At 43.6% G+C, this 25592-nt stretch overlaps 1 protein-coding gene across 2 annotated transcripts in view; it reads right to left on the reverse strand.

Moving 5' to 3' along the window:
• The window catches only part of Cap2 (cyclase associated actin cytoskeleton regulatory protein 2), a 138849-nt gene that overhangs the window by 80995 nt on the left and 32262 nt on the right, over positions 1-25592 (reverse strand). For both annotated transcript variants that reach the window (XM_041633002.1, XM_041633001.1), the window contains one exon: positions 484-561. In XM_041633002.1, coding sequence (XP_041488936.1) covers positions 484-561 — 78 coding nt within the window. The remainder of the gene's footprint in view (positions 1-483; positions 562-25592) is intronic.

The raw sequence follows: 25592 nt of genomic DNA on the forward strand, positions 1-25592 counted from the left end.
GGCCAGCACAGGGCACGAGGAAGCACCAAGTCAGCACACTGTGCTACTTAGGACACAAAAGCCACCAAAGTCAGACTAAGGATTTTCAGGGAATCAAAGGCCAGCAACCCGATAAGAAGGCAATGCAAATTTGGAACCAAATCTCATGGTGAAAATAGGAAAGAACAAGTCACAGACGTCATACGTAAGCTGCTCTTTAAAGTGGTGATGTCATTGTCATTGTATGTGCTTGGCCATAATTATAATTTATCAGCAATGAGAAGATATATTATAGGGGCTTTTGTCATGGCAACAGGTATGATACACACATAAACTTGTCACTATATATATATGACGTTTGTCACCAAGGCTATAAAGGTGGGAGAGATACTGCATTATGGTCTAGATAGAGGCAGCGTTAAAAGAAATGACGCTTCCAGTTTCCTTTGATGTCTCACCCTGTCCTCTCCCTAGGCAGTCCAGTTTGTTATGATGCCCTCTTACCTCCTGGGGTTGTTGGTACTGAGAGGCCATGAGAAGGAAAGCCCGCTGGGCCTGGAAAGCACTGTGTACCATTTCCGCCTGCAAACAAGAGAAGGCAGCAGTTTCAGCGTTTGGGCTCTAGACAAGTATCGAACGTATCGCTCATCCATCCACTCCACCTCAGCCGTGACTATAACCACAAAGCATGCAAACATATGTTCACACAAGACCTGCAAATGCATAATCACACCTTCATTATTCATAATAGCTAAGACGTGGGAACAACCAAATGTCCGTCAACTCATAAACAGATTTAAAAAAATGACTTAGCCACGAGATGGTGTATTATTATGTAGCTGTTAAAACAAAGTGCTGTCACAGGCGGTGACACAGACAAGGCTTCAAAACATTATGCTGAGTGACTGGAGCCAGTCACAAAAGAGTGTGCCTGTGTGATCTCATTTACAAGAAATGTCCAGAATAGGCAGCTCTATAGAGAGAGTAGGATAATGGGTGGCAGGGGCTCAGGGGAAGAGGAATGGGGAGGAAACTGCTGACAGATCACGGATAACTTCTTTTGTGGTTGGTGAAAATGTTCTGCCGTTAAGGCTGGGCTGATGACTCAGTGGGTCAAGTGTGCCACGCAGGCAGGAGGATCAGGGTCAAGCTCGCAGAACATATGTGAAAAGGCCAGGCACGGTGGTGCTCACTTGAAATCCCAGACATGGGGAGGCAGAGATGGGCAGATCTCTGAGGCTCACCAGCCAGCCTAGCCTATTTGGTGAGCTCTAGGTCGGTGAGATCTTGTCTCAAAAAGCAAGATGAACGGCTCCTGGGAAACTATACCTGAAGTTTGACCTCTGGTCTCCATCGGTACCCTCATCCATATAAATATCCAGCCAATTGCATCTCCCTGTCTTCCTCTTTCTTGCACCCCCCCCCACATGCACGCACGTACACACACATGCAAGGATGGGGGTTGTTCCCCAATTAGACAGAGTTGATGGACTTCACATCTTCCTGTCTATATTAAAAACCTCAGAATCATACTCTCTGTAAGTGTGGCTATTAGGATATATGACTTGTACCTCATGGCTGGGCATGGGAATATATACTTTAAACCCCAGTACTTAGAAGCAGAGGTAGGTAGATCTCTATGGGTTTGAGGCCAACCTGATCTACATAGAAATTAAGTTTCAGGTCACCCGGGGCTACACAGTTAAAAAAAAGATTCAGCCATCAAAGTTTTCAAAACATGTCTCACTGGGACCTGATCATCTGGATCCACCCATTCCTCCACTCTTAACACAAAGGACTTGTATAGGTGGGATTGTCCTGGAATACATAGTCATTTTTTTCTTATCTTCTGTTCATAATTAAATAGTTCTAATTAAGTATAGTAAGGAAAATAATTTTAAATATCTATCGTCTACAATTAACCTTAGCTAGCGACTGAGCATATTATGTCTATGTTTTAAGAACAGCCGTATCACTGTTTTAGTAAATGAAAGCAACTAACGTGTGGTGTTATATGTGCATGTGGGGGTGCATGTATACATATGTGCATGTGTGTGTGAAGGCTCAAGATGAATGTTGGGTGTCTTCCTCTATTGCTCTTTATTTTTTGAGTAACTGAACCTGAGACTCATCTATTGAGACAGGCTGGCTGACCAATAACCTTCAAGGATTTGTCTCTCAGCTTCTAACCTGCGCCCCTCCTCCAACAGGGCTAGGGATGCAGGTGTAGCTGCTATGTGCAGCTTTTCAACTAGGTGCTGGGGATGGAAACCCAGGCCCTCAGTTTGCATGGTAGGCACATTATTGACTGAACGATTGCCCCTGCCTCGGATCATTTTTTTCTTCTTTTATTTTAAGTCAAGATGTTTCGGCGATTGAAGTTTTAATAAAAATACCAGACAACCTTTACCACCTGGGCTGTCTTCACAGCCCTGCTCCAGTGAGAGCATTGCTTTGGAACAAAGCCCAGCTGAGTGATTTTCTTCCCTGAAGGAAACTTGCTTATTCTGGTTGGAAGAATAACTTCTTCACCGTTGGGGTTTAAGAGCCTAACTGAGACACGCTTGCATTTTGAACCTCCTCTATTATAGTTCTTAGGGTATATCTGCCTCCTTTTCCTTTTCCAGAAGTTTCGTTTTAACACGTTTCAAGTCTTCTCTTCCATTTGTGAGCGCCTGCATCCAAGGACTCTGACAAGGATATCCTATTATCCTCAGGGGATAACAGGGTAATACTGGAGTGTCTTTGTGTCTTCTGGATTCTCTCTTTTATTTCCTGGTCTGTGATTTGAGCTCACTGGGATCATAGGAACAGTACCCCCCCTCAGGCCCCCCACTAACAATAGATACAGTTTCAACAAGTCTTATATACATATTGTTTCTTTGTTAGTGGTTTTTTTTTTGTTTTGTTTTTTTTTTTTTTTTTTTTTTTGAGACAGGGTTTCTCTGTGTGGCCCTGACTGTCCTGGAACTCACTCTGTAGCCCAGGCTAGCCTCGAACTCATAAATCCACCTGCCACTGTCTCCTCAGTTCTGGGATTAAAGGCATGTATTACCATGTCTGACATTTATTTAAAAATACTGTTTTTAACATGCATATCATTTCTTCACTCTCTGCCTTTTATTTCCTTCGCATGGCTTCATTACCCAGTTTTAAAAAGCTCTCAAAAATTGATTTGCTATCCCTGTCGATGTCTTAAGTGTGTTATACTTTGACCAAGTCACCATGGGACCTTGTTTCTGTGTCCTAGTTAGTTTCCTTCAAGGGCGCTCAAGTTTGGATCAGGACTGTCTTGCCTATTGCATGTGTGAAGGGCTGGCTCCCTAGTTTGAAGGGATGCTGCATAAATGGTGGGGCTCAACAGGAGGCTTTTAGGTTATTGGTGTCCTCGAAGAGGATTCTGGTACCTCAACCTCTTATAGCTCTGATTCTATTCTGCTTAATTTGTTAGACATTCCATTACAGTAATGGAAATTAACACAAAACATGAGCCTGTGCCCTTCTACTTTGCCTGCTGTGCCACCATGCTGGTCCTTTTGATCTTGCTCATTATTTTGTGTGTACACTGATACTTAAAACCTTCTCCTAAAACATGGGTCTCTTGCAGCCATATTGGAGGTCAGTGTGTTTTCCTCTCTAAGCAGCGGTTTGAAAGTAGAATCTTTATGATCTACCTCTTTTTTCTGGGGCCTGGTGTACTATGGCTTAGAAGCAAATATCTCTCATACGAGCATGTGTGTGAACATACAAAGGCACTGGTGGGGCTGTTTGGTGAGGTGGGGATTAGCTAGAAAAAGTGGGTCTTTGTAAAATGGGCCCGAGGTTGACAGCTTACTGTATCTTGGCTTCCTCGTAGGTCTGCTATCACTGTTGTGAGCTGCTCCTGTTTGTACAATTTCCCCACCACGACGGCTACATTCCCAAATGTCTGGCCGAAACAAGTCCTTCTTTCTTAGCCACTTCTTGTCAGACATTTGGTCACAGTCAACAGAAAAATAATGGATACATGATGGCAAGGAGCCCTAGAAGGAGATGCTCAGGGGAGGTGGTGTCTAGTTGTTAGAGGTTTGGGGTATTTCTCATCCTGGGGATTTTGTCCATAGCCTAGGCCGAGACTCACTCCATCTACCTGCGACATGCGCCATTCGGATGGTGTAGTGCCCTCGGTTTTAGGTAATTTCTCCAGAGCAGAACCCAGACACAGAGCTTATACATCTACAGAGAGACACAGCCTATTTCATATTCTTCTTCTGATTATTTCATTTCCTCTAAGGCAAGTCCCTATGGGTTGGGAAGAGTTCATCTGTCAGTTACCAACACTGTTTTAGATTATGGACTTTTTGCTTTGATTATTAGAGAGGACTTTTTATTAACAGGGTCTCAGGCTGCAGCAGCATAGTTTGGAACTCACTATAGCCCAGGCTAGCCTGAAACCTGCAGCATTCCTCTCCCAAGGGTTGGGATGACAGGCACGCAGCCCCACGCCTGACCTTGGATTTTGTTTTTTTAGAGTAATTTTGTATTTGCAGTGAGATTGAATTCAGAGTAGAATTCCCACGTGCTACCCACCCCTACCCCTACATACACATAGTCTCTCCCACTTGAGAGAGAGCTCCCTCTCATCTACAAATTCCCCCCCCCCCCCATTCCTTTTGGCTTTTCTGCTCATTTGTGGAATTAGAAAACATAGAACAGGAAACAAAACACTGGACACTGAACCCAAGGCACAGGGACAGAGCCATGCTGTGTGGGTGGCAGAGAGGCCACAACCCTTCTTGGACATCTATGTAGCATTCAGGGACGATGGCATATGGTACACACTCAGCAATATAGTCCAATAAGGAAGGGAGGGAGGGGTGAAAAAAAAAAAAAGAAAAACACTTTGCCTGAAGGAAACCTCCCTGAAAGGAGTGGTTTTGAGTTATACTAATGCTAATATTCTTTTTGTTTGCTAATTTCTTCTTTAAGCTGCTCTTGTTAGTTCCCTGTCTGTTCATGGCAGTTTCTATTTCTGCTGAATTGGATTTGACTTCCTGGTAGAAAAGGCGGGAATCGATTTCATACATTTTCAAGATACACTGCTAGCATAGTGATGGGAAGATTAAGTTAATTTCATTCCAGTGACAACATTTGACTCTTTTCTAAGCTAGGAGGGCAAATATATTAACCAGACTGGCAATGGCAAATCTCTGTTATCCTAGCCATTATTTTGATGTCTCACGAATTTTACAAACCTTTAGGTTTTTTTTAAATTTTTTACCATAATTTTCATCTAAGGATTTTCTTCCACCAAGAAAATGTTTGTGTTCAAATCAAAATTAATAGGCCACTTATTTCAAAAAACACAAATCCAACCCTTCATTAACTTAACATACCAAGGCTTGTAAATGTTTTCTGTAAGTCATTTTGAAGTTCGCTGCTGTCCCTTCTCTTCGTCTTCGTCATCTCATGGCTGAGGCTAAGTTGCTTAAAAATCTCCTGTATCAGATCTCTCTCAGCAAAGAGCAGAGTATTAAAATTTCACCAGCCTGGAAGCCATTATGACTCACAAATACGAAACTTTGAGCTGAGATGCCCTTCCATCAAAACATGTTTTCAGGCCTTCAAAAAGACGCCTGCTGCTGTCTAATGACCACGCTTCTTAAAAGGACTACCAAATGCAACTTTCCACGGCTCGGCTACAAATAAAATACCTGCACTTCTCTTGGCAACGGTAACGCAGAGGTACCATCCCCATCCGTGACAAGCAGTAGGCTGACTTTCCAGTTGCCATGGTAACAGTGATTCAGGATGGTCCAACTTCGACAGTTGAACCGGCAGCTCAGAGGTGGCATTAACAATATGTGTGTGTATGTATGTATGTGTGTGTATGTATGTATGTATGTATGTATATGTATGTATGTATGTATGTATGTATTTGTCGTCATCCTACAACGAACACTGTCATTAGCCTTTTCTACTTTCCCAGTAACAACTTGGAGCCTGCTGCTAATGAAGTAGCTTGCCGGCAGGTCTGAATAAGGATGAAGGGCAATTTCATTAATTAGTCCTTTCCTGCAAATGGCCTTTTGCTTCACAATAAGGGTTGAGGTGGGGTGGAGATCTGTTTCAGACCTTTCTTTTGACTTAAGTAGAAAATGCTTTCGTGATGACCCGAGGTCCTTCTCTCAGTTGTCTGGAACTCTGGGCACAGTTAGCAAACTCAAAGGCACACTCGCTTAGAATCCCCTCAGTTTTACATGTATTCACACATTTGAGATGTTCTGACCCATTTGCTTCTTCCTTCTGGAAAGTTCTGTTAGTTCCCCTCACCCGACAGCAGGCAATTTAGGGGTAATTTTTCTGAACCTGCTGAGTCTGGTAACTGGAAAGGGGACCGTTTGGCTCACTCAGGCTGTTGGACACACAGTGAAAGAAAAAGTCAAACATAGGGACTTTGGGAAATGACAAATGACCAAAGGTTTAAGGGTTTTTGCTGACTTTGCCTATTATGTTTGTGTGGGGCTTTGGGAGCCCTTGAGGGACCTTTGAAGGAGACAGGTTCCGTGATCTTTGCGCACAGAAACACTATCTCTCTGTCTGTGAGTACGTGTGAGCAGAGAGGATATGGGTCATTCTGCTAAAGCCAAAGCATGGTACTTTATCTGAAGTCTTTCATCGTGAGCACCCTGGCAGCTGGGGCTCTCAAGGCAGCGAGTGGATCCTGTTCTGTGGTTGCAGGAGAAGCAAAGGAGCATGAGTCCCTGGGATCTGTTTAAAGCGAGTTTGGGGGCAGGCAAGCAGACAACAGCTAAATCTGACTTATTTTCATCTAATCCTCTTGGGAGAGGGCTGGCGCCCTGGGGAAGCCCAGCTGATCTCTGAGTGCTCATCTGGGCTTTGGAGAGTTTCTCTGGAAAAGCTCCAGGCTGCAGAGTCCCATGCTCGTAGCCAAATAAACAGACACAATTTGGGGAAAGGGCAGGGGCAAGACTTGGAAGACAAAAGAGTATCTAGCCAGGATGCGGTGCTGAAGGCATTTCTAGAACCTTCTTTTCCAGAACCCAAAAAGAAAAGACCCTCTGACTTCTATGATCAAGGGCAAGGTGCAGGGTAGCTGTCCCCTCAGGGATGTGACCAGGTCCTGGGCAGGCCACCAAGAGTGCAATCCCCACTGGCTTCCCTAAGTCATCCGACAAATGTTTTACATGCATAATTACAAAGACTGCATTTCAGGGCTATTCATTCTTCAGTCCCTCCAGTCTTCCCTGAGGAAATCCCTTGAGTTTGAGCCATTGAAGAGGTAAAGAGGGGATAAGACAGACGGATGGGAGGCAAGGGCAGATTTTACCTGTTTCATGATTTTGTTTGAAGCAAACCTTGAGGTTGTGAACATGAACTTTAGCATACAAAGCCCCACGACGGAAGACATTCAGGTTGACATGTTACTAACTGCAGGAAAGGCTTAAGCCAGTGTTTCTGTGTCTCCATTGGGCATGAGAATCAGTCAGGGGGTTGGTTAAATCTCACCTGAGTGCTTAGGCTCACTCAGAGTTCCTGAATCAATTCTACAAGTGTCCCAGGTACCTTGCTCTTCCTGTGCCACACAGGAAAACCGCTGGCTTAAATGGTATCCAAACGCCTTTTTTCTTGCACGTCTATTTCACTTTCATCAGTAGCTGAAGTGGCAAGATAACTCAGAGGGCACCCACTCTGGACCCATGTGCTTAGTCTATCCAAGGGGAGACATACCACTCAGCCCTTGAAAAAGGATAAAGGTGTTTGCCCAGAGTCAACAGATAATAAGCAAGAAAGTTGAGACAAGAATTCCTTCACCCATCCCTCCCTTTCTTTTAAAAAACAGGTTCTCACTATATAGCCCCGGAAGCCCTGGAACTCACTATGTAGACCAGGCTGTCCTTAAACTCACAGAGAGATCTGCCCGCCTCTGCCTCCTGAATACAAGCATTACTATTACCTTTCTTTCTTTTATTTATTAATAATTTCTTTCTTTTTTTAAAATGTTTTTATTGATGTGTTTATATGTGAGTAGGTGTGTGTGTGTGTTGTGCACATACATGCACGGTCTGGTATATATGTGTGTTGTGTGTACACATGTGTAATAAATCACATGAGTGTGCAGACACTGTGTGCATGCACACCCAGGAGGTGGAGACTCAGGTGTCATCCTTCAATCAATCCATCTTTCCCTCACTCACTTGGGAGAGGGTCTCCCGTCTCCCACTGAACCTAAAATTCATTGTGTGCTCAGGTTGACTTGCCAGAAAGCTTCTGCAATTTGCTTGTCTCTGTCAACGCAGGGGTTATAGACAAACAAAGCCATGCCTGGCTCTTAACATGGGCCTTGCAGATTTGAACACAGGTTCTCATGATTGCATGGCAAACACTCTTACCCACTGAGCCACCTCCCCAGTCCTGGTATTAGTATTTCTAATTTCTGATTCCTTATTAGTTTCCAAAGGAGGGGCCTGAAGTACAGAAAACCTGCGAGTTTGGCAAACATGAATGCGGTCAGTGTAGGTCCGGGGACTGGGTATAATCGTGTCAGGCTAACAATGGTTCTGAAAATTACCACCAAGACTGACTTCAGGTTTTCCAGAACTTCTGTGATGGAAGAGGACATGCAGACACAGGCTAAGCAGTGTTGGGAAATCTCACCTCTCAGAAGTGTCTGTAAGAGCCCTGCATGAGCAATTGGCACTCTGTGCTGAGAGCAAGATAGCCTCTTAATGGGAGAGCACAGTAGGGGAGCGAAAGGAAAGTCAGCAAAAGCCTGGGGGAAACTGTGGGACCAGTGCTGGGAGCTCAAGCCAAGGGCCAAGGAGGGAATACTGCATGTTATCTCGGCACCATGCTCTCCTCGCAAACAGAGCATCCTCACACCGACCCTCTCAGAACCATGTCAAAGGTTCTTGTTTCTTGTAAGAGGTCAGAATGCTGCCTGGCGTCCAGAGCCTTGCACGGTCACACCTTCATCAACACTAGGGCAATGACTCCTTGTCAAACAAACAATCTCTGTCCCAGTCAGTCCCAGTCTTCCCAGAGTCCAAGAACCTTTTTTTCTTTTCTTTCTTTCTTTCTTTCTTTCTTCCTTTTTTTTAGGGAGTTTGGGACAAGAAACATGTTCACACGTTCTAAGCCTGCCTTCCTTTCACACCCTTTTCATTTCTTTGTTAAAAAAAACCAAGACCCAGGGAGACTAGTGAAGCTCCTAACATGGTTAGCAAGTGTCAGATCTATGGACAGGGCTACTGTCCTCTCTTTACCGGGCACTAGCTTTCGTTGTCACATTGTGGAGACACGTCTCCACTGTTTCCTCACTGACGAAAGTCCCCAAAGAGTCAAGAATTCAGTTTTTCTTTTCTGTCTTCTTCAGTGAGCCACGAGGACTTGCATGTAGCAAATGACTGACAGTTACTTACTTTCTGCTTGATATGAACTCCACTTCCTGTGGATTAGATTAGTTCATAGGAAATTAAGACTGGAAGCCAACTTCATGGTGAAGATTCAAAAAAAAAAAAAACAATAGATGGAGATTATACCCATCCTTAAAATCAGGGCAGAAATGAACTCCACAGTTGTCTTTGGCACCCAGGTAACACCAACAATATCAGTAAGCTGAGAAGCACTTCCTATCTACCTCTGAATAGAGATGTTCTTCAAGATGCCCAAAGTGCCTTCACAGCCCTCAAGGCGGTGTCTTGCCTGTTTCTCTCAACCCCTCTCACGTGTCTCCTCCAGAGTCCCACCACCTTCTTTAAATCTCCAACCCTATCCCATTTACCACCAGACACATGACAGATACCAGATACTTAAGAACTGGCGGGCAGATGGACACAGGAATGGGTTGGCATGGGTAGGATATGAATTGAGGGTAAATTATTAACTGCTCAGCCAACAGAGCTGCTTTATAAGGAGCTGATGGAAAAACTAGTAGGTCTTTCTACCCTTCCAACTACCACAATTGAGGGTTTAGGTATCTTCCTTCTCCTACTACTTTATTCAGGGTGGGAACAGGGTCTCCTGTACCTCAGGGTGGCCTCAAACTCCTCACTGGGAGATGATCTTGAACATCCGAGCTTCCCGTTTCCACTTCCTAGTTGCTGGGATTATAGATATGCTGGGGACTCAAACCTGGGGCTTCAAGCATGCTGTGTCAGAATCTACCAGCCTGAGCCACATCTCCCTCTATTTTCAGAAACAAGGCAAAGCTTATCTAATTTCTGTTTTCAGACAACACTATAGGATATCCATCCTGGTTTCATCTTTTTGGCGACAGAACAGCTCCTGGCAATATGTGGGGGGGCCCTGTGAGCAAGGTGGGGAGTGTGATGAAGGTGGAAATGCGGTTATGGGGGAGGGCATGCCTGTGATGTGGGAGGCCCATTTACCCACCATGATAAGCACGGTCTTTACTGGCATTTTTAAAAATAGCCAAGCTCTCTAATGATGTGTTTCTCTTCGGTACATGAGGTTTTGATTCTCTCTGCTCATTGTTGTCAGGCTTATCCGGGGATGATTAGAGGTGCTTACAAGGAGTGAGCGGAGGCTAAGACAACACCCCAAATGACCCCACTACAGTACCATAGCAAAAAATAAACTCAGAAGTACAGAACGTTTCTTCGTTGCGACTTTTGGTTCTCATGGACTTTTGCGTCATAAGTCATCTCTGTTGTCCCACTGCCAGTAGGAAAGGGCGCAGAGAAGCCAGAACTACCATGTACACCGGTGCTGAAAGTTGTGCCTGGGGCAGGGCAGAAGCTAAGCCTTAAGACACCAGATTGGTTTTAAACGGCTGGAACTGCCATAGTGGAGGAGTGTGCCTGGCCCGGTCACTTTCATCACATCTTTACACAACCAAGGGTCTGGGACGCCTGGGCCCTGCAGTGCTTGGCACGTGTTACTTGTACATACACGGTCAGCAAAGATTATAATGTGGCTTTATCTTTTAAAATGATTTATTTGTATTGTTTGTAATTTTGTGTATATACGTGTGTGTGTGTGTGTGTGTGTGTGTGTGTCTGTGTGTTTGAGTGCAGGTGTTTGTGGAGGACGGAAGAAGGCATGGGCTCTCCAGCAGTTCAAGTTACAGGCGTTGTGAGGCTCCTCACATGGGTGCAGGAAACCAAGCTCATTGCAAGAGCAATGCTGGCTCCTAATCCCTGATCTATCACTCCAGCCCTGTGTGATTCTATCTTAGGAGAAGAAAACGTGATTATGCAATGAATGTTTTGTTTGGTTGGATTTGAGAGAAGAGTTCACCATGCAATCCTGGTTGGACTAGGATTCACTATGTAGACCAGGTTGGCCTCAAACTCACGAGATGTGCCTGTTTGCCCTCCAGATGTTGGGATTATAAGCATGCATCATGATGCTCAGAACAGTGAATGGTTTTTAAGATTCTGAAAAACATCCTTATGAATGATACCAATAACCCATGATATTCATGGAAGCTTTACGGGCTGGGATTAGAAGTGGTTTCTTTTCTTCCTGTATCAGTTGTCATGTTTTTCCATATCAGATTATTTAAAAAGTTATTAGGAAAAGATTTAACTAAATAAAATAGAGACTTATTATTTAATTTCACAATAAAAATTTTTTTTTTGTGGTCAGGTGTGGTGGCATACACCTTTCATCTCAGCACTTGGGAGGCAGACACAGGAGAAACTCAGTTTGAGGCCAGCTTGGTTTACAATAATGAGTTCCAGGACAGTCAGGAGTACATATAAAGACTCTGTCTCAAAAAACAAACAAACAAAAATGAAATGAAAGTTCTTTGAGGGGTTAGAAAGATGGCTCATCAGTTAAGAGCACTGTCTGTTCTTCCAGAGGACCAGGGTTCAATTCCCAGCACCCACATGACGGCTCACAACTGTCTGTACTTCCAGTTGCAGGGAATCTTATGCTCATGCAGGAAAAGCATGTATACATATAAAAGTAATAAAATTTATATGTATCTCTTTGAACACCTCTGTGTACCTATCAACCAAGTCAAGTATAAATCAGGAGACACTGAAGAGCCAGCTTGCTTCCATCTTAGGCTTACAAGCCATCTTACAGTAAAGACAAATTAGGTTCATTCCTGTTTATGATTAAACTTTTGTTTCTCAAGGATTGGCCTATGCTCCTCCTGTAATCTTAGCTACAAGTGGTTCTATACAACCTCTTCCAGGAATGGCATTTGTTCTAAGAAGCTAATAACTATCTTACAATCCTACCTTTGCTTCAAAAGGGTTGTTATGGTTACCTTGTTATGACTACCTGTTGTTATGATCACTTTGCAATCATGTCTTTGTTTCAGGAGGTAATTATGACCAACTTGTTATGCTTATGTTATGGTCCCGTAACCCTGTCTATTTTGCCTATCAAACCCCCCATTTGGAAACCCCCTACTGTTGTATGATATTTCTTTTGTGTTCTGACAAATAAAGCTTGCCTAGAGATCAGAGGGCAGAGTTAGCCACTAGTTAACCACAGAGACCAGGCAGTGGTGGCACACACCTTAAATCCCAGCACTTGGGAGGAAGCAGGCAGATCAGGAATTCAAGGCCACACTGGACTACTCGTGAGACTGAACCAGTCTAAAAGAGAAACAGAGTCAAGTGCTGGTGGCTCATACCTTTGATCCCAGCACTTGGGATCTCATGCCTTTGATTCCAGTATTTGGGAGGCACACACCTTTAATCCCAGCACTAGGGAGGTAGAGACAGTAATAAAAGGTGAATCAATTCAGTCTGAAGATTCATAGAGACAGGATCCCGGCCATTTGGTCTGAAGTTTCCAGTGGCTGGCCGCTCTTCTTTTCTGATCTGTCAGCTTTTGCCCTTAATATCTGGGTTTCTATTGTTAAGACTAAACAGATTCACACTTCACCCTACCCCTGAGCTACAAAAGCATTTTCTTCACATCCAGTGCTGACCTCTCAAACCCAGGCTTAGGGGGAGGCAGCCCATGTACATGAATAAAAAAGTGTCCTTTAGCCAGGCGATGGTGGTGCACGCCTTTAATCCCAGCACTAGGGAGGCAGAGGCAGGCGGATCTCTGTGAGTTCGAGACCAGCCTGGTCTACAAGAGCTAGTTCCAGGACAGGCTCCAAAGCCACAGAGAAACCCTGTCTTGTAAAACCAAAAAAAAAAAAATGTCCTTTAATTAACTGTTTCCTTTAATTAATTTGGCCAAGATTATTTGGGTTGGTGGTCTTTCTCCTCCCATCTTCGGGATTAACAAAACAAGATGTGAAGGCAGAGAAAATTTCATGCATGTGAGTAATAAGCAATAAAGTACTTCCTGTAAGCACATAACAAGCATCCAGTCTAGACAGGAAAGGGCTGTTGGGATCAGCAAAGATAGGTGAGAGGTAAGCTCTTCCATTTGGTCAGTTTGACAAAGCTCAGGACGAGAATGGAGAGGACAATGCATTTGTGATGGTTTAGCTTCATTGTAACCTGACCAGATTTGGAGTCACCTAGGGGACACACTGGGGATGCCTGCAAAGGTGTTTCCAGAGAGTTTTAACTGAGGAGGAAAGGCCTCCTAGCATATAGGTGTCATCATTCCCTAGGCTGGGGTCCTAGGCTGGATAGGAAGGAGAAAGCATGGAGATAAAGTGTAGTGATAGAGTTCTTGTCCAGAGTGTACAAGGTTCAATCCCCAACACCACAAAAACAGAAAACAAAAAAAAAAAACAAAAATAAAACAACTAAGAGAAAGCAACCTAAGCATCAGCACTCACTTCCTCTGCTTTCAGACTGGTAATGCAACGTGACCACCATGATGGACTGTGTCCCCTCCAACTGTGAGCCAAAATAGACCTCTCTTCCATAGGTTGCTTTTGTCAGGTTTTGTCATAGCAGTCAATCAGTAACTAATACAATATTATTTCTGGGTAAATATTTCCTTCTGCCCATATACCACTCTCCCTGGGAAGCGCTGTGGTAGTCAGTCATTCCCAACCATCATCTCTCTAAATTATTCTCTACTGCTTCAGAACAATGGGGGTTCCAAAATACTCCCACATTAGCCACAGCTGCCTCTCTGAAATATCCTGTGTGTGTATGATAAAATGGAGCTGAAATTTACATCCTGACTGGAGTTGGGAGGTGGGGTTGAAGCGCTAATGTCACACTCCATTTACTTAAAAAAAAATATGTTGGCTATGAGCCATTAAATCATAAAGATGAATTAATTTAAAGACCCGGCTTGTTAAAATACAATTGAGTCATGGTCATTTGCAGGCTTTGCCTATGTCAAAGCATATATCAAAAAGGCAATTACTTTCTATTAGGTAATTGTTATAAATTAATATTTTTACTGCCTTTACAGTTTGCCGAGTTTCTTGCCCTCCAGTTCTGGCCCCAGTGGCAGAGGAAGGAGGCATACCTACTGAGCGAGGCTGAACAGTTGTGCTGCCTAGAAAGGAAATCTGAGTAGGTTGACCAAGTGTGTCAGTGTTAGACTGCTGGGGACATTTTATTGAGAAAAAAAAAGATGATTCAGGCACTGATAATAAATGAGGGTTATTCTTCATTAATGGGACTGTTGCCTTGGCAACTTCTAGCTCACAGAAGTATTTATAACAAGCCAGCGAACAGTTTTGACACTAAGGAATGGCTCTCATGTGTCTTTTTCTGTACCCATGCCTGGAATCTTCTTGGACATATCTCTGCTGCATTTCTGGTCTCAGCTAGGGTGGCCTCAATATTCTGACAAGCACACCCCAAACGTGTTGTATCCAACTCCAGAAGGGAAATTTAAACACATTTCTTGTTACATGGAAGAGATAGATCAAAGCAAGGTAGCATGGATAAATGACTGCTTTGAAAATAGGCATGGTTTATACGAGTTGTTTTTCATTTTCCTGAATATCCAGCAGAATTTGCAACATATTTTAAGCATACAATATCTTGAATATTAATGTGCATTCATATCATGCATTGTTTTCCTAAAACCTTTCTTTTCCCAATGTTTAATTATCATCAAACAGCCTAGTGCACTCTGAGTCACGTGAGAGCATGGGTGAGTACAACAGCCTGGGGGAGGCAAGGGGATGCGGCAACTGCAGTAGGGCGTGCTTGACACTGGCATGTCATTTCCAGTGACAGGGATCGTCTCAGAATACAAGTGTACAATTATAAAATAATGTTTTTGAAAGGATACCCACTGCAATCTGGCCAAATGTCACGAGAGCACAGGGTCACAGTGAGGCTAGCAAGGCACTAAAGTGCATAGTTTAAGAGGGTCCCTGTTCCTTAGGCCATATCTTAGGCTTGGTTCATGCGTCTCAACCTAGTTGGGGCCTTACATTCTTATACACACATTAATGTGCCTATACACTGTTGTGACTGTTCAGATCAATTGATAATAACTGTGCAACAAAATATTGTAGTCAATTGATAATATAGACAGAATTCCATATACTGACATGGAAAGAGGCTTTGAACATATGGCCCATGCTAAATAAATAGATTATGAAGCTGCAGTAGAAACCAGGAAAGAAAGAGTTAAAATTAGTGTTTCTCAGGGTCTGGGAATAGCACAGGAAAGAAGACACCATTGTGTGTTTCAACCCATTTGCTCTTCTGAAGGCAGGAATACTGTTATGAGTTTGTGTTCTAAACAGAACCATGCTACCAAACAAACTTCATTTTCAAACTCAGTCGTTACGTAGTTTGGCCCCTCTCCAAATTCTTTCACTTGTTTCCCTAGCACTTAAAGAATCAAAATGCCTTATCAACATGCTTAAACCAATTTTTTTGACTTAGGAAGCTAGCAATGTCTTCATGGTTGATGCGTCTTGGGTCCATACAAGTAAAAGACGTCTGGCTGCTTTAAGTACACCAAGAAAAGTCAGGGACAATTAAACATTCATTCTAAGATGCACTATGGTTTTAAGCATTATCCATTTCACTTTGTGTTATTTAAACCACATTCTCTCTCTGTCTCTGCCTCTGTGTGTGTGTGTGTGTGTGTGTGTGTGTGTGTGTCTGTGCAGGTACACATGCATGTGTACACACATGTGGAAGCCAGAGATCATCCTCAGGTGTCATTTCTCAGGCTCTGTCCAGTTTGCATTTTGAGACAAGGTGTGACCCAGCACTCTGATTAGGCTAGGCTGGCTGGCCAGCAAGCCCCGGGAATCTGCCTGTCTCCACCTTCCTGGTTCTAGGATTACAAGTGCCTATCATTATACTTGGTTTTTTATATGTGTGGTGGGGATCAATCTCATACATGCAAGGTGAGCATTTTTAACAACTGAGCCATCCCTCTAGCCCTCCTTAAACCAAATCCTTACCCAACATTCCATGCGTGTCCCTAAACAGAAGATACATTGTGAAGGATCAAGCCTGTGACTGCTTAAAGAGAAGGGAAGGGCCTTTATTTTCTGCTTATTATTAGGAGAGAACGGAGTGATGTTGATGGGAAACCATGAATTCACACAGGCCTGAGCTGCATGGTTGTTAGGGTTTTGCAGCAGAAGAACACTGTGGTGAATCTGGGTGAAGGAATGCCACAAAGATCACACACCATACAACAGATCTCACGTAAGAGATTTATTGGTGGGGGATGGGGCGAGAAAGGCACCTCTGACTGGGGTCTGAGCAGGGACAGGGTGTGTGTGTGTGATGGTGGAGACTTTTTTGTTTGTTTTTCTAGATAGGATTTCTCTGTAGCTTTGGAGCCTGTCCTGTAACTTGCTCTTGTAGACCAGGCTGGCCTCGAACTCACAGAGATCTGGCTGCCTCTGCCTCCCGAGTGCTGGGATTATAAGCATGTACCACCACTGCCTGGCTGATGGTGGAGACTTTATAAAGTGTATGGGACTTGTGGTGGCAGTGGAGATGTGTCACATTTGATGATTGGTGATGTGGATGCTGGCGCTGAGTCGCTGAAGGTGGGCTGGGGGAGCACCTGGCTCCTAACAATGGTCACTGCAAGTGACTCAACATCCTTAGTCTCATTGCTTTATCTCAAAAGCCACCTACCTTAGAAGATCCTTCCTTCCAAGGACCAAGTTAAATAATGTTTGTTAATAACAATGCAGTGTCCAGATATACAGCAGGCCTCAACATGGGTTAGAATTCTTGGCAATCACCTACACAGTCTCGCACAGTAAAGCAAATGCAAGATGGGTAGGTAGATAAAGTTGATGCAGGGGGATGAAGTTGATCTCTAGTGGCTAGAAAACTTAGCTGGGCAGCCAATACTGCTCACCCTCCAACCAGATCCACCCCTATCAACCATAGACACTTGACTGTGAAGAGTCCCTTGCGGGGCTGGAAAGATGGCTCTGTGGTTACGAGCACTGACTGCACCCACATGGCAGATCACAGCTGTCTGTAACTCCAGTTCTAGGGGATCTGCCACCCTCATATAGACATATATGTAGATAAAACATCAATGCATGTGAAATAAAAATAAAAATTTAAAAAGTTGAATAAGATATAAAAGACTTTTTTTTCCAAAAAAGGAGATAAAAAGAAAAAAGAAAAAGCAAGAAAGCAAGGAAGAAGTGAAGAAAGAAAGAAAGAAAGAAGAAAGAAAAGGAAAGGAAAGTCCCTTAAAGACAGGCTGCCCAGTTGCACAGACACCCAGGCACAGCGCAGTCATATGTGCTGGGTGAGGGACCCTTTTTGTGCTCAGTTTCCCTTTCCTTGTATTGCTGTTGGTGTTCTTAGTAAATTCCCTTTCAAGGGACACACTGCTCCCCAAATCTATCTTTAGAACTCACTGGTCCTTTCTTCCTTTTCCAATAGTAGTCCCGAATGCTTGTTATAAAATGTACAAAGACATGGACTTTTAGAAGCAAAAGATTTGGGTAATCCTGCCTCCAAGAGATGCCCACGGTCAGCAGTCCAGTGACTATCCTTCTAGACTTTATGTTTAATGAGACAAATCCTTCTTCCTACATGGATCTTCTCCTACCCATGCTTCCTTTAATCCCACTCTGTTATCTACAGAAAATCTCTTTCCTTGTCTTTTTTGTCCCACTCGTGAGTTCCAAGATCAGCCTCACAATGGTTGCCAGGCATCAAAGGCGGTAACTCTACACTCACACAGGGAAGGGAGAGGCGAGTTTGGAAGTGAAAACTGAAAAGCACCCAGGCTTCCATTCAGCTGAAAGCATGCGGCTGACTTGCTACAGAAACCCCTGTTTCTTCTCCTTTCTCTAATTAAATGCACAATCCCCCGGGTGTCAGCATTCATAATAAATGACCATTTTTCATTCAATGTTATTGTCGTTTAACCAAAAGCATGGTGGGAAGGATTCCTTCCTAGCATTTTGTCAAACATAAGTGCGGTCTGGAAAAATATGTTCTGCCTTTTCATCGCTGGTTTGTAAAAAATAAAATATTGGAAAAAATACAATGTAAGTAAACCAGACAAATAATGTCTCAGGGTTTTTTTTTTTTTTTCAAATTACTAAATTTAGAACACTTCAAACTACCCTGGTGGGTTGCTGTAAAACTCTCCAGCATCTTCCAGCTTCCATATCACTTAGCAAACAGGCTTGGGTGGCACCTCCTGCACAGTGAATACAGGGTAGCCCTGTCCATGGCTTGGCACACCAGCTGTGGCTTCCACTAGGGCTTGGGGCAAATGACACCCACGCTGAATTTTGGCGGGAGGGAAGCATCTGGCTGAAAAGCACAGGACATCTGCATTTGGATGTGCTGAGACAATCTGCGGGGTTTCTGGCTCTCTCCCAGATGCTTAGCATTACAGAAATGCGTGCAGCCGTGTTCTCAGGAAACCAGGGAGATTTGAGTATTGGAAATACACAGGGAAATCCCAGCTAAAAGTTTAATTTCTTAACCTATGCATCCAGACTTCAGAGTTCACTCTTGCCTGATAGCTATCCTTCTGAACACTGATTGCACGTGTGTGTGTGTGTGTTAAACCTCTACAGAGATAAAAAAAAAAAAATCCAACTCTTTTTTTTAAATAGTTCATTGCTTAAAAATCTGGCTTTGGTCATTTAGTTTTGACTGTTAGTCTAGACTTAGCTTAATTGAAATCACCAGCTACAGCAAATCAACCCATCCATTGATTCAATTACATATCAATAATTTGATTCATTCACCTAAATATTCAATTTTAGCAAACTCTGCAGGAAAACTATCTTTCTTTCTTTTTTCTCTCTCTTTCTTTCCTTTCTTTCTTTCTTTCTTTCTTTCTTTCTTTCTTTCTTTCTTTTGTTTTTCAAGAGAGGGTTTTTCTGTAGCTTTGGAGCCTGTCCTGGAACTAGCTTTTCTAGACCAGGCTGCCTTGAACTCAGAAATCAGCCTGCCTCTGCCTCCCGAATGCTGGAATTAAAGGCATGCATCACCACCGCCTGGTCTTGCTTCTTGAATCTTGCAGTAACCCTCGTGTTCGGCAAGCAGGCCTGAAAAGTCACATCTAACAGCTAAAAGCCAAATATTAGTCAAGAAGCACGGCTCAGGCCTGTACTCCCAGCACTTGGGAGGCTGAGGCAGGAGATCTGTCATGAGTTTGAGGCCAGCCCTTGTTACAGAGTAAGGCCCTTCCTCAAAGAGTTTTATGAAAGAGAATACATCTATACAGCAACCCCACATGAGCAAGAAATGATTAGTTCATTCAATCACTGAGGTATTTATTGGATGTTTTAAAAGATTTGACTTATAACATATTGAAAACATTTATATATAAACATATACTTATGAATATACATGTGAACTGTCATGTTTTAGAATGATCCAATTATTGTTAACCTACTACGAAATACAACTAGGAAGGGAAAACTATAGTCAAGATGGGAGAGCAAAGTCTGCTGTTTCTGTGTGTGCAGTAATGAATCTGCAGACACGTTCTCTTAGGATCAGAGTGATTCACCCACACAGCTGACAGACTGGCTTTCCTTGTGCGTGCTGAATACGGTGTTCTGAAGAAATTTTTTGAGAATGATGTGTGTGTTTCATGGGGACATACCAAGATTATCTAAATGAAATTAGAATACAAAGACGTCATCTCTTTAGGACAAAGCATGAACACCAAAGTCCTCCAAGCAAGTGAGAGTATCATTCTAAAATCCAGATTAAAAACAAGAACCGTGTATGGCTCAGTTGGCAGATGGCTTGCCTAGTGAACACAAAGCCCCAGGTTCAATGCCCAGTACTCAATAAAACAGGCATGGTAGCATATACCTGCAAACCCAGCACTCAGAAGCGAGTGGCAGGGGGCAAAGAAGGTCAAGTTAAAAAATAAAACAGTCCAAGGCAATCAAAGAAATAAACAACAACAACAATACCCAAAAGCAAAGTGAATAAAAAAGGCAAACTGTAAATGTTCCAATCGCTGGCACTATTGTAGAAAGAGGGAAAGCGACAAGAGACATGAGGGAACAGGCATGGTAGCATATACCTGCAAACCCAGCACTCAGAAGCGAGTGGCAGGGGGCAAAGAAGGTCAAGTTAAAAAATAAAACAGTCCAAGGCAATCCTCAGTTATTAGTTGAGTTTGAGGCCAACCCAGGATACATGAGACCTGGTTTCAAAAACAAAAGCAAAACCTAAAAAGAAATAAACAACAACAACAATACCCAAAAGCAAAGTGAATAAAAAAGGCAAACAGTAAATGTTGTAGTGTGACTTAACTTCTGAAAGAAAATAATCCAATGAGACAGGATTTCCTCTGTGTAGCTTTGGAGGCTGTCCTTGAACTCACTCTGTAGACCAGGTTGGCCTCGAACTCACAGCTGCCTGTCTCTGCCTCCTGAGTGCTGGGATTAAAGATGTGTACCACCATCACCTGGCAGGAGAGGATAATTCTGAGGAGAAAACTCTAGGGAAAAATTTGCTGGTTACCCATAAAGCTTTCTTTTTATGTTAAAAATCCACTGTGTCTACTCATTGCGCACACAGGATGTTTTCATGTAATGTATACTGTATGTTGAGCATATTCTTCCCATATCCCCTTTCCTCTCTCCTCCGGCTCAGCCTGCCCCATTAGTTCCCTTTATTTCTAGGCAGTTCAGCTTCCACACATATGCACACATGGTTTTCTGTCTCTATAAAATTAGAGCCACAAATGAGAGAAACACAATCATTTCTTGAAACTGCCTTGATTTATCTAATATGACTGTTTACAGTTGCTTTCATTTTTCTTTCAAATAACTTTCATCTTTTTTATGGCTGCAGTAAATCCCCATTTACGTCTACTGCATTCTCTTGCCATTCCTCTGTCGTTGGACACCTACGTTGCCTCCATAACTCAACCACTGCAAACACTGTTGCAATAAACTTCTGACCTGGGCTGAACTGTCCACATATGCCATTCTTTTACAGAGCGATGCCATTTATCCAAGATTCATTTCTCTACTCTAAAATCATTTTTATATATACGTCATGAAAGTAGAAACAAAATGAGGGTGACAGAAGGGATTAACAGGAGGTGGGAGAAAAGGGAATGCATGGGGTGAACAAGGTCAAAGTACACGTTATACTTGAGTAAATCTCTTACGAAATGCACTATTATGTACAATGAACAGTCATTAAAAAGATAAACCACTATCAATATCTTATTACTACTGTATTAAAGAAAAACACATTAAAGACATAAACACTGGGGCTGGAGAGATGGTGGCTTTACACACCTGACAACCTGAGTCTGATGCCCTGGGCCCACGTGGTGGAAAGAGAGAACTGACCCTTACACTTCTCAGTACTACTACGTATGTGCTCTGGTACCCAGACGCCCCAGATGCTTCCCGCTGCTTCAGTGGGTGTCGGAGTCCACAAGGGCAGGGGGGTGACGCAGAAGAGACAGAGCTTAAGGACACTCATGCTATCTCAGCCCACGTCCCAACAAGAATGCCCGTGGAGACAAAGCCATAATCCTCTGCCAGGGTTCTGTCCCCTCTGTATGAACATCTCACCCTGGAACACACTTCCAACATGGCGGAATTAAATTTCCTTCATAAGGCTTTTAGGAGACGCATTCAGACGGCAGCAGAGTGAAAATGAGATGGGCAAGGGAAGTGGTGTATGCCTTAACACATAGCTCTCCCTTCAATTATATTAATGAATTTTTTTTCATTTATTCCGTGTATGTGTGTGCACATGCACGCACACACGTGTGCCAGTATGCATGTGCCACTTTGCCCATGTGGAGCTCAGTGGACCTCTGAAAGACAGTTCTTTCTTTCCACCATGGGGGTCCCAGGCATTGAACTCAGGTTATTAGGCTTGTTGGCAAATGCTTCTGCTCACTCGAGCTTTTCCTGACTGAAGAATAGATGCATTATTTATTCAAAAAGTTAAATTAAACCCAGTTACTAAAAACAAAAGAAGAAAAGCACTCAAGGGATAGTTTAGGAAAACCCCCTCCCCCACACTCCCATAAACAATGTTCATTAAATTAATTGCCACCAAAGAGAGGAGGGGGAGGGAAGGAAAGTGAGGGAGATGAGTTGAAAAGGAAGACATCAGCAGGCGTGGGAACAAGACAAGAGGAGATATGGGAATGCATGTGGTTAAAGACACCATACGTACACGTATAAAATGTCAATACGCAACCTACTGCGTATACCAGAAAGGTAAAGCAGCAAGGCTTTTCTTAGCCATTTACAGGACCAATTTGTTATTCTAGCAGGATATTTGGTGGCAGCTAATTTCCGACAGACAGACGAGGCAATTCTAGTGGTTGGTGGTGCCTGCTGGTCCTTCACCGAGACTTTGGTTCTGCGTCCGGTTTCTTATTGGTCATCCCCCAAACCCTGGGTGTCATCTCAAACTGGAATGCTCAACAAGAGATGGGTGGAATTTGCCTAAAAACTTTCTTGAGTGGAAGGTTTGCAAACTGTAGTTGTTACTTTTATCCCCATTGTGCAGAAAATTTTGACAGCAACAGCTTCAGGAAGGAAGGGACGGTTGGTTTCATCTCATAGTTTGAGGAGACGCAGTCCATCCGGGCAGAGGACCATAGCGGTGGGTGTGTGAGGCAGCTGGTCGCTTTGTGTCTACACACAGTGGAGGGAGATTAAGGCTGGTGCTCGGTTAACCTTTTAAAAATTCGTTTAGAATGGTGCTCTTACATTCAGGGTGGGGCTTCCTTCCCTAGCAAACTTTGCTGCAAACTCCCTCAGAGATATGCCAAATATGTGTCCTATGGTGATTTAAATCCAGTCAGTGTGGCAATGAAGTTTAACCACCATGCGACCCAAGGGTAGCGACCTGACAGGAGGTGGGCTGTGAGTCAGTCTATACCTGGAAGCCAAGTATGCCCTCAATGCAGAGTTAAAAGGTCTCTGTGTTCTTGGAAAGAAATGACAATAGGCTGGTGTGAGAGTGCTCCTGAATTCTGTACCCCGGGAGCCAGCAGTATGGCAATGACTGGTCCTGGATGGGACTGGATTGTGTGACAGAGAGGAAGTGAAGACCCCGGAGGGCTTCATTTCCCACGGTCACTGCTCTGAGGTGATGCACAGAAGCCATGAGGTAGGAGGCCCTCTGCTTCTTCCTAGCCCTGTGCCTGCCTTGCATTTGGCCTCTTCCCAGCCCTGTGCCCACCCTGCGTTCTGCCACCTTGTTTTCTTCTCATGAGGAGAAAGGTCGTGGGAGCCACAGCTGCCCAAAAAGTCAGAGCAGGCATCAGCTTAAGTGCCAGAGAGGACTCTGGGATCAGATTCCCAGCTGTGCTGCAAATCTCGGCTGTCCTTTAATCTGCCCCCACATTAATTATTTTCTCTAGGGTATAGATTCTTTTCTATGGAGAATGGATGGACAGGTGGAAGGAGGGAAGGAAGGGAGAGAAAGAGAGGGAGAGAGAAAAGGAGAGAGGAAGGAGGGAAAGAAAATTAGAGAACTGAGAAAAGGATGGAAAAGAGGGAGGGAAAAGGAAAAATAACAGAGAAAAGGAATGGAGGGAGGGGGAGGGAAGAGAGGAAGGAAGAAAGGAAAAGAGAAATAGAACGAGGGAGGGATAGAAGAAGACATAATTTGGATGATACCCAAATGTTTTCTTGTCTGAAAATTGGGGCTGTCACTAACAGCTGAGGCTGTAGGGATAGTGATGCTGGATTCATAGCATGTGGGAGCCCAGGAATCAGAATTCCTGTTGAGATCGTGTTTGGCCGGCTTGTGATCACTAAAACACCTTCCTAAAGGCAAGTGTTTAAATGAATTACAACAACAAGCAGGAAAACAGAAGTCAACTGGAAGACCAACATGGCTGAAGAAGAGGGCAAGGAAGACCACTTTGCTTCCCTTGGAATCTCTCTGCTAGTCAGCATGGCATGACATGAACCAAACATTCCATAGATTAATTAAGTGGACAGTTAGAACTCTCAGCATGTGGTACAGTGATAAGAGGCATCAATGGTGAGCCTTTGTGGGTGTGTATCTGTGATCCCAACACTTGGAAGGGACAGGAGTTCAAAGCCAGGCTTAGATACATAGCAAATTTGAGGTCAACGTGTACTACATGACCCTCTGTCTCAAAACACCACCCCAACAGCCATCAAGGGAGGCTGTCCAATAACTGTCTAAAAATGCTTATCCTACAAGGTCAGGAAGACAAAGACAGCATGGCTCACAGTGCGTCTACATTATACATGTGGGCTATGCTTGGTTTCATTTTACTGTCTTTTTGTTTAAATTGTGATTCTCTTTTTATATGAAACAATCAATATGAGCTTTTTCTTTTAAATTCATTTTAATCAAGAAAAGGAAATAAATATTCCACACCCAGGAAATGTTCAAGGACTTAGGACTTCCAGCTGTCGTTGGCAGCTGCTTTGCAACTATCAAGTCACTCAGCAACAGGCTCATGATTAGTTCCGTAAGCTGGGAATAACAATGCCACTGATTTGGGGGTTAGTTTGTTAAGATGAAGTTTCTCGTAGCCCATGCTGGCCTCAACACCCCCCCACCCCACTATGCAGAGCCTCCTGCCTCCACCTCCATAGTGCTGGGGACCAGTTGTAGGCATCTGCGACCACACGAGGTTTATATGGTGAGGAGGCACAGATCCAGGTCTTCCAACTGAGCTCTAGCTCTAGCTCTACAAAAGAAACAAGAACACAACACAACACAGCATACAAGTCACCCCAATCCATTGCTGTGACTTCCAAGACCTCGCTGGTGATATATGGGCTCTATTGTAGAGGACCCCTTCATTTCATGGCCAAAACGATGTTTACCTTAAAGATCTATCATAAAATTATGCATTGTTTATTCTTCTAAAGGAAGCACCGGCTGTGTCATTGTTCTCTGGCTGGAGAGTAATTTATATAAGCCCTCTGGTTTATGTTGCACACAAGAAGGCTTAGGCAGATCTAATCTTTTATAAACCTGTTATGTTCTTGGGTTCGGCAGAATGTCCTAATTGTCACCATTAATTCCCCCTTTTTGTGGTCTCTTCTGTCAATAGACTATTGAGTGTTGGGGAAATTAAAGCCGGACCAGCAGCCAGCACACAGAGATAGACATTAAATCATTGCCTGCCTGCCTGCCTGCCTACTCATGATTAGTATCTGTGAAATAGCTGCTAAGCCGGGGGACAGGACTGGACATGATGCGTGCTGGCCTCCTTCTCAGGTTTCCATACTGTACAATCAGGTATGGGAGCGTTCCTTTCTCGAGGCAACAGGTGTGTTC

Source organism: Microtus oregoni, unplaced genomic scaffold (assembly GCF_018167655.1).
Source record: "Microtus oregoni isolate MIOR12 unplaced genomic scaffold, Mior012 000042F_ref0000377, whole genome shotgun sequence".
NCBI classification, from domain to species: domain Eukaryota; kingdom Metazoa; phylum Chordata; class Mammalia; order Rodentia; family Cricetidae; genus Microtus; species Microtus oregoni.